Source organism: Tubulanus polymorphus, chromosome 2 (assembly GCF_964204645.1).
Source record: "Tubulanus polymorphus chromosome 2, tnTubPoly1.2, whole genome shotgun sequence".
Taxonomy (NCBI): domain Eukaryota; kingdom Metazoa; phylum Nemertea; class Palaeonemertea; order Tubulaniformes; family Tubulanidae; genus Tubulanus; species Tubulanus polymorphus.
In genome coordinates, this window is record NC_134026.1 from 20,294,045 (window position 1) to 20,303,759 (window position 9,715).

At 37.6% G+C, this 9,715-nt stretch overlaps 1 protein-coding gene across 3 annotated transcripts; it reads left to right on the forward strand.

Moving 5' to 3' along the window:
- The first annotated feature begins 1,544 nt into the window (after window positions 1-1,544).
- LOC141899951 (DNA-directed DNA/RNA polymerase mu-like) lies at window positions 1,545-8,712 on the forward strand. Of its 3 annotated transcripts, none has more exons than XM_074786591.1 (10): window positions 1,545-2,259; window positions 2,692-2,902; window positions 3,758-3,820; window positions 4,402-4,581; window positions 4,877-4,948; window positions 5,441-5,570; window positions 5,643-5,775; window positions 6,223-6,326; window positions 7,028-7,494; window positions 8,420-8,712. In XM_074786591.1, exons 1-10 carry the CDS (start codon window positions 2,132-2,134, stop codon window positions 8,504-8,506), a joined length of 1,575 nt encoding a protein of 524 aa, XP_074642692.1. In that variant the 5' UTR covers window positions 1,545-2,131; the 3' UTR covers window positions 8,507-8,712. The 3 variants fall into 3 exon arrangements, with proteins under 3 accessions (XP_074642692.1, XP_074642693.1, XP_074642694.1); XM_074786593.1 differs by having other exon boundaries at window positions 2,126-2,259; window positions 2,730-2,902; XM_074786592.1 differs by lacking the exon at window positions 3,758-3,820.
- Window positions 8,713-9,715: the final 1,003 nt, after the last annotated feature.

Here is a 9,715-nt window from a genome sequence, read left to right on the forward strand (position 1 = left end):
ATGTCGATTTAAATCGAATGTGTCCGGAATCTCCGTAATTCGTGAATATTGTATTCGGTTTTTTACAGTGTCATTAATATTCATCATTGCAATTTATTTTATTTTCCTTGGAAACTGCCGTGACCTTGTTATTGGGAATAACAGCACAATTAACGAGAGTGTTACCTCAAATAGCGCATCTAATTTTATAGTGACCTTTATCGGCATTCGGAAAATAAGTTCATTTCTATTTTGCGTTTTATGCTGGTAGTTTGCACTGCGTTGAACAGGATCGATCAAGAAAATATCGCCAATTTGGATTTTTACGTTTATGCTTTGTTTCGGTGTCGGGGAAAGCGTTTTTATCAGAACATCAAAAGCTGAAAGTTGTCAGGATATACAAATGCCATTGTGTAAAGTAGGATTGTCGTACAATCAAACTAAACTGCCAAATATGTTTCGTCATCGAAACCAAGAAGACGCTGGCGTGGAGTTACGTCAGTTCTGGTGGAAGTGAAATGCAGTCCAAATTTAAGGGAGTTTTTATGCGCTATGTACGCACCGCCGTGTTCTCCAGAGCCACCGTGTAAAATCACTTTGCGAACTCGCTAGAAATGGCAGCGAAGCGCTCATGAACAGATTCGGATTTCAATGACCAGAAAAAATGAACTGTGACCATTTTCAGGATAATGAACCTTGCATCGGGGGAACTGCGACTCTAGCACCACCGACTCAGGAGCCCTGGACTGTACCACCAACCACGGAGCCCTCAACTCCATCACCAACCGAGAAGCCATCAACTCCATCACCAACCACGGAGCCTTCGATTCCTGCAACGTCGAACGGACCGCTGAGTGTGAAATTAATGGATTTAGAATATCGTGTTGAATTCCTCGAATCGCTGATAAAAACAGTGAAAGATATCGCGTTAAAGTAAACAGCATAGAACAACGAATCGAAACTCTCGAACGTATTCTATTGGAAGAAAATGAAACACGAAACGACTTTCAATAAGATATCTCCAACCCAGTGTATATCGCCAATAAAGTAGCTTTTCTAATATTTAAAATACATGTAATCATTTTGTGTCAGATATATAAGTACATCATGATATTAGATTTCTGATGTGAATACGTCGTGTGATGGTGTCGGGTGTACACATATCTATTTAATTACTTGCATTAGAAAAGATATTTCGAGATTCTGTAAATAGGATTTATTGTAAATTTTATCTGAACGATTAGTCCGTTCCTCCACGAACGATAGGGGGGCTGGTCCTCCCACGTTTTGAAGGTCTACTACTGCTAGCGCAATTTTTCCAAAGCAATAACGGAGACCCGATGCAAAGTGCTTTCTAGACAAGCTGCGCGTAGTTAGTTTCCAGGCAAAAAGGGATCGAAATCCTGTAGAATGTTGTTCCTTTCTATTGAAAATTATCAGCATCGTCTTGTAAAAATGGCCCTTTTCTACTTTTGGGATTAATAGATGAAGATATTTGAAAGTGCCCGGTTCCTTGTTTTTTTTTCGATTGTCGGACATCTGCGATCCTGGATGGTCCTTCTAGAATTCAGATCGTCAGATCCTCAGATCGTCCTGTAAAAATGTGCCCTTTTCTACTTTTTGAATTGATAAGGACGACTAAATTATGTGCCCTTCTTTGGGGATGAAACAAAATCAAAAAGGCACGAAATTTTCACACGGGCGCGGGGCCTTTGACCCCCAGCGCCCGTGCCTTCGGCCCCCCTGTGCCTGAAAGGCGAGGTTCCCTAAATCCGCTATTGAGAAACATAATTTCCATAGATCGTTATCCGGTTGCCATAAGCTTTATCATAAGGTATAACTTTTTCAATCAGAAAAAAGGAAAGAGAATACCGTACTGGTACATAAGAAGCTTGCGGGCGTCCGGGCTGCATCCCGTAGTGAATGGAATATAATATGGGGATTGAAATTTAATTTGTCCGGGACGTTGTCTGTTTCTTTACAACCGTACCAAGGTCGTCGAGCAAATTTATTTGCGAACTTTTCGCCAAATTTTCATTGCACTCTCAATGCAAATTCCCTCCCTAATTTCATGAATTCCTTCCTGATTTTGATCGTGTTTCAGTTTAATCGTGCAGGATTCTTCATATTTTGAAACACGTTGGCCCAAAAAATGACCGCTTGTGAGCCGAGACGACAAATGAGCATATACATCTGTCCGGCTCGTATTCAAAATGCCAGATTAAAAATGATGAAGAAAGCAGCAAAAAGCAAACGATTTCCAGTTGTTGATGATTTTAAGTGAGTAATGTCATTCTATAGGCCTTATACAGTTTAATAATGGACATTTGTCAAAGACAAAAAGGGTCATTTCTGATAGTTGTTTCTTCTCTATCAACTGGTTGGTGGCTATAAATTGGTAGAAGTACAGATGTCTTAGCAGGCACAGATCCAGGAAAAAGGGGGGTTCAGGGGTCATGACCCCCTCTGATACGTGTAATCATATCGTATGTAGAATTGATCAGTCAATCAGGCAAGTCATAGCATTCATAGTTCTCCACTAGGTGACTGTGAGTAGACTTGGTGGTTTTTGGATCAGTTTAGAAAGTTCATTGTGAAAACTTTGTTTCTGTGGATGTAGGATGGGAAATTTGACTGATCTGGGCAGCATAAGATACAATTAGGTCTAAAAGTATGGCTCCTCGATGATTTTATTGTTATTTTGTTTATTAGTGAGAATGTTACTCACATTGTCACTGAATTCGATACAGTCGCGCAACTTAAAAGATTACTGAAACTGGAGGATTTGCCACCTGATACATACGTAGTATCGTCAATGTGGATAACAGATTCGCTTAAAAATGGAAGTCTTCTCGATGTTTCGCAGAAGTATGTTGTTGAAAATGATGAGAAAGTTATTGAGGAACCGATTATGACTAATCAGGTAGATTAACTGATTTATGCTCTTCATGTAAAAGGCTTTTTACAGTCACTTCATGTATTGAAAATTTTCTGGGAATTGTCGAGTTTGTTTCAAGTATTAGGGGCCAGTTGCTCAAAAGTTGGTTAGAGCTAACCAGCGGATAGTTGACATGGTGACAATTGAAAGTTCACTGTTGCTATGGTATTTATCCACAGTTCTCAGTTAGAGTTAACTCTGAGTTAGAATTAGTTCATTTTCAATGAGTTAACTCAGAGTTAAATCTTAACTCACAACTGTGGAACTGGATACTGTTATCTTGAACGAACCTTTGAGCAACTGGCTCCAGCATATGATTAGTAACAGTACGGTATGAGAAAAAACATAACCTTAATTAAAAATGAAAGCGAAAGATTGTAATGAAGATTTTATAATTGTACTGAATTAAAGGTTGAAGTCATTTCAATGTTCAACCACGAACATCGCAGACTATCCATTAGTGATAGTCGTTGCTCAGGATAGTCACAGAATTAAGGGGGATGATCACTATCTAAGCAATGTTTTTTCATTACTGTATCGCTGGTATAATTCATAGTTCATCTCAATATGTTGTAAGAAAAATTATTATATGTAATTATGTTCTATGGGAAATAAAATCAATCAATCGATCACACATGATATAAAAGCATGTAGCTTTTTATGATTTGAATGAAAATGAACTTTGCATAAATTTGCATAATTAGGGCAGCTAATTAGGTGAAAATGGTCATCACACTAGGGACAAAATTTGTCAAAGATTATACCGCTTGGAACTACGTTTTAGTTTTATTTTGAAGGTAATCAATTTTGGTCAATTTCTATTCCTTTTATTTTCCATAGACCGGCAGATGCTACGCTTGCCAGAGGGTAACACCGTTATACCATCACAATACAATTTTCACTGTAAGTGTTACAGATACATCTATCAGTACTATAATTTCCAGGTACACGTACCACCAAATCCAGGTATATGGGGATAAGCCTGAAACAACATCTCGATCTTCAATAAAACAATCTTCAGCAAACTCATTGATTTCAATACATGTAGTCAACCTGAGTTACTAAATTTTGCTCAAGAACTATAATAACGCAATAAAAAAAAATCGATGTAACGCAATGATTTATGCTGGTAGCTAAGTTCAAATCACTCCTCCTCGGTATTGTGTAAATATGATATATCTACATCTAATTGATGTAATATGGGTGTGTAAGGGACACTGAATCAAAACAAATCTAACGAAATCTACCAAATAAAAAAAATTAATGAATGACATCAAAAATACATCCTCTTAACGTATTTTTCATAACATAAATGACACTAATCCAGAGTCTTGCAGCCTGTTTTGAAAAAGCTCTGGCACCCGGGGGACTTAAACATGAATTAATTGTTTTTTCTTGATATGTCTATTTCGTTCACAATGAAAATTCGATCATCTGTTTATCGTGAAGATATTGCTTTTTGATTCACAATTATCTCTTGCTAGGATACATTAGAACTACTCGAGCGGTACGCCGAATACCAAGATGGACCGAACGACTATCAAAGGGCTTTAGCGTTTCGTGGAGGCTCATGCGTTTTGAAGAGTTTGCCGTATAAAGTGAACAGTTCCTGCCAACTGTCGAATATCAGCGATTTGGGAAGTCACTGTCAAAAAGTCATCGAGGTTCCTATCTGTTTTCATACTCTTGAGATGAAACCTGGGAGATAGCCTAAATCCTTATTTTGGCAGAAACGTTATTCAATATGTGATTTAGATAGTTAGCCACTTCTCCTTTATGATCCAAGTTGAAAATTCGTTGAATACCATGTACATATGGAAATAAATTAACTGCCCTGTTTTAAATGAATATCCGTTTTCGCATTCATTATTTTGCGATCGCGGTCATCTATCTTTAGTTTCTTCGGTATTTATGGTGGTCTCGCTGTTGTAGGAATAGATTATTGCTTTTTATTTTCAGGAAATTCTCGACGAATCTAGGTCATTGGAAGTTGAGCGTATTAGATGCAGTCCGTGGTTTCAAAAAATGGAGGTTGTAATATAAAACATTTGATATATACATGTAGACGAACTACGATAGACTTTGTTTGCCTCAAATCTCGCGGGACCAATAAATTTCGCCAAGCGTAGTATGAGAGCAATGATGGATCATTAGAGCATGAATCGTATAGTAGGAAAATTTCAAATGTTAAATAGGGAACACAATAAATAAATAAATTGTCCAAGGCAATCGGCTCCATGGCAAGCAGAGTTTACTGTATATATACCTTTACATTGAACTCCGAATTTAAGTATAATGTCCTTTAAAAAACCTCAACGTTTTAGCTATCGGTTATTCCATGGACTCTAAAACACTTGAGAGTCCTTGCTTACTCATAGTTTCCATATTGTGTTTCGTATTCATAAGGTATTTTGTGAAGATTTGTGGATCTACATCACAAAATGTATAACGTTAACAACATAAACAACATAACGTTCTTACAATATAAGATCGTTTACAACGAAAAAGATAATTTATTTTCAGTGTTTTACAAGTATCTTTGGTGTTGGTGGTGTGACAGCTAAAAAGTGGATCGACGAAGGCCTAAATGATATTTCTGGAGTGACTGACCGTCTTCTTAAAACTGGGACTAATGATTCTAGAAAGATCTATGGTGAGTCTTGAGAACTATCATCCAGTCAAATGTAAAAGAACGCTCTTTTTACTGAAACGTCCTCGTTCCTAGGACTGGCGTTCTATGAAGATCTAACCACACCGGTGAACAGAGATGAAGCACTCGCGTTGAAAGATCTCGTGAAGACGGAACTGGTCGATCTGTTGCCAGGTGCTTTAGTCGAACTAACTGGTGGCTTTAGACGGTATTTAATCAAATTATTATCAAATTAACCTTATATATTTCATTGTGTAAAAATCATCCAGATTTTTCGAATCATCTGATTTAAGTTTTCCAATTATTTGAATACTGTAGTACAAATCTACTATTACCAGTAATGTATTGCATTCATAACTCTTTCTGAAAAAGTCTCTTGCCTTTCAAAAAATTAAATCAATCTTATTGCCTTGAATGTCATCGACTTACTAAAGAAGACCGCGCTTAATACGTATCTCTTGTGTTGATGCATACCGGTAAAATCGACCTGTGAAATATGGTGTTTCATCCATTTTCTCCGAAACCAATAATTAAACCAACGAATAATCTCGATTAAGTTGGCTGTACTCTCAGTTCTATTTCATCTGTAAGTTCGGTTACTGGTCTTAGATTCAAGATTATACAAATATACGTGTATCTTTATTTTCTTTGCAAGAGGAAAGCCTTGTGGCCATGACGTCGACATTCTTGTATCACATCCGATCGAAGGCAAAGAGCAAGGCGTTTTGGTGAAACTTATGAATCGACTTTACGAAAAAGGTAACTTGGTCCTTGCTGAAACATGCTAATATCCCAACAGTCATTTATACAATACATGTATCTAATGTTACTTAGAACTTCAGGGGAACAGAAAATCTGTTTGTTTATGTAACCCATAGTCCGTTGTATCCAGTATGAAATCAATTTAATCGTTTTACCTAGGATGAAATTCTAAGTGGTGATATCCGATAAATCAACATTTCTATGACTATCCTAGAGTCAATAAGCTGGCTCGTTTTTGACAGAATATTTATTTGGCATATACAAAGCTAAATCCATAATTGAAAAATACTCTAGAACCATTCAATGGTTGGGAGGAATTGGGAATTTTCAATCCAAATTTATGCAATACTGTTTTATTCGCGATTTAGATTACAATATGAAGTAGCAGGAATAGATACAAAATGATTTAATACATGTATAAGACGCTGGACGACTGGTGAAGTTAACATAAACTAATTACCCGAAGGGCCCAGTCGCCCACACTCACATTGACGCACATTCATACCCCATTCGTACCTATAACTTACGGACAAAACATTTTAATAACAAATTTAATTTCAAATTTAGGTTTTGATTGGCGTAAGATTTAAGAGTAGCGCGGTAATGACCACAACGAAAGTCTGATCTTAAGTGGCTTAACGTTGCCGATAGATATCTACTCTATTAAATGTACTCTACGAAAGCCGTTCTTCTTGTAGATCACGTTCTTATGGGAAAACATGAAACATGCTCATTTCGCGAGGACAAACTGAAAAAGGACGATAAACTCACCAGACGAGGACAGCTCGATCATTTCGAAAAATGGATCGGCATCGTAAAATTCAACGAGAAATCTACATCGTCGGAATCTCCACCCGCCGCTAAAAGACCGAAAAAATTTAATCGCGGTTCGCCGAATGGTCCGAAGAATAGTTTAGACGCGAGTGACGAACTGGCAGAGCGCAATGCGAGCGGCGAATCGCTGTCAGACGCGATCGAACTGTCTCGATCGCCGCGCGACTGGAAAGCCGTTCGTATCGATATCGTCGTGGCGCCGTACAGTCAGTTTTACTACGCCGTAGTCGGCTGGACCGGCAGCAAACAGTTCAATCGGTCGCTACGACTGTACGCCGCTCGCGAATTGAACATGAAACTAACAAGTCACGGACTGTACGATATCTCGCATGTAAGAAAATTACAATTTACAGGGGCGTCGCCAGGGGGTCCCGACGATCCCCCTTTTTAAAACTTAGTTTCGCTTAAGATAAAAGCCCACTATGTACAGATTGAAATAGTTTTAAAATCGAGAATTTATTTATTCAAAAAATCTATAAGACACGACGTTTCGATCTCACCCTAGAAATCATCGTCACAATCATTATCCGTTCACCACGTTTGAGGGTGGTTATTGTACTATTAGTTTCATTCATTTGTCACTGAATCTTTTTTTTTGTGACTGAGACTGAAAGTGACGTAAAAAGGTCGTTACGTTTTACAATCGGTCCAGACGCTCGAAAATTGCGCTTAAAAATTGAAAATTATCTTCTGTCAATGGACTCACAACTTCAGCAGCGCTCGTGATCCGGTTATTGTCGATATCGACCTACCCACAGAAAAAACTGGTAACGCCCTTAGAGTTAAACCTTTTTGTGAAACAGGGCCCTGGGCCAAATTGGTTCAAATTCCTGAACTCGAAAAGATACTCAATATCCGTATAGATGAATAGATTAGAAATCCCACAATGATTTCAGAAAAAGACGGAAAGTTCTCGATTAGATGAGTATGTTCGGAGCAACGTTTCCGCTATAAACTAATAGCCATCATAGACGTACTTCAAGAACTTTTCGCCTTTAGCTGAAATTATTGTAGGATTTCCAACGTAAAGATCGCCAAGAATGCTCTTTCGTCCCAAATCAGCCCATTCAATCGAATTCACGAAACATTTGGGACATTGTTTACCGGCATTTTATAAATGATCGATTTTTTGTAACTCATAAAACATGCAGGGAATAATTGAATTTAGCAGTCCAGAGTTCGATTTCTGTACACTATCGTCCGGTTTGAATTGAACGTTTGAATATGAGATCGATATCTTCATTTATCATTTACAGGACACTGTCGTTCCGGCTTCGACCGAAGAGGGAGTATTTCATGCGCTGAAGCTTCAATATAGAAAACCAGAAGAAAGAAATTGTTGATCGATTTTAAATGACTGACTGACTGAATAGGTCTTTTCCGATATCACAGAAATTGTATTTCGTCAATTATTACACATTCAGTTGTTGTTGTGCAATTGTTCTATTCTCATGTTTGGCAATACTTACGATAGGCTATTCATTTTCTTTTGAATTCTAGTGTTTTAATGGCCACTTTTTTCGTATGACTGGTGAAATTTAATCTAACTCGCAACATAATAATTAATTGTGTATGTATATAAGAATTGTTTATATTTGAACTGATAATATGTATTTAATGAGTTATTCATGATACGTATATTTACTTTATATTCGAAATTATATTTCTAATAAATGATTCATACAACATGCATGACGTGCAAATGTTATTCATTTGAGGAATAGATTTGAGGTTTGGTTTAACCCTTACCCCGGCGTTAATCGCCATGCACAAGGGGAATAGGTCCATCCCTTCAAATTTCGAATGCGAACCTCCAAAAATTCTGGAAAATCTTTTCTTAAAAACACGAAAAATGAATTTAAGTGGGTCTTTTGTCCTTGATTATCTGTGGGAGGGCCACCAGAACCCCTTCCAATGTTTCTCTTGCAGCCCTCTCGTATTGCCAAATCTTTTTTCAAAAGTGCCCATATTTCAATTTTCAGGTCCACCCCTTCCTTCAAGAATCCTAGATCCGCCATTGATACTGGGCAACTCGTTCCTAAGGGTAGAGTGACCTGGGAAAAACCTCTCTCGCCACCATCGGGATTTAAACCCATGAACCCTGGATTGGCAAGAGCAGACGGACGATGGACGAAAATTAGACAGTGGGACTGAAGTCCTAAGTTGGATAAGGAAGTTCACATTAGGCCAAAAGAATACCTAGTTTCTCATTTCCGACCAAATCCAATTGAACACTAGAAATTGTAGAAAATTAGATTCGGGTAGCCGAGTGGCTTAATTTCTTTACATCTTTTATTTGACGAAATAGAAATTCGTCGTCAACTTTTGTGTCAAAAGTCATATAGTCGTCATTAGCTTTCTGTGAAGTGCAAACAAATAGATAAATCAATTTAAAAAATATCAGACTGCTTACAAAATTGAATTGAATTTCGTGCGGTTATAGAATCTCCGTATATTGTCGTTTAAATCGTAATGAATTCTGTTAAAGCAAATGGCTCATATGTCAAATTTCTGGATCCACCACTGCGATGATCTTTCGAATTTATTAGAAA

Coding starts and splice junctions, on each gene's coding strand:
- LOC141899951 (XM_074786591.1), top strand. CDS start 2,132: ATGACCGCTTGTGAGCCGAGACGACAAATGAGCATATACATCTGTCCG. Junction 4,582..4,876: donor ACTGTCAAAAAGTCATCGAG/GTTCCTATCTGT, acceptor TTTTATTTTCAG/GAAATTCTCGACGAATCTAG. Junction 7,495..8,419: donor GACTGTACGATATCTCGCAT/GTAAGAAAATTA, acceptor TATCATTTACAG/GACACTGTCGTTCCGGCTTC.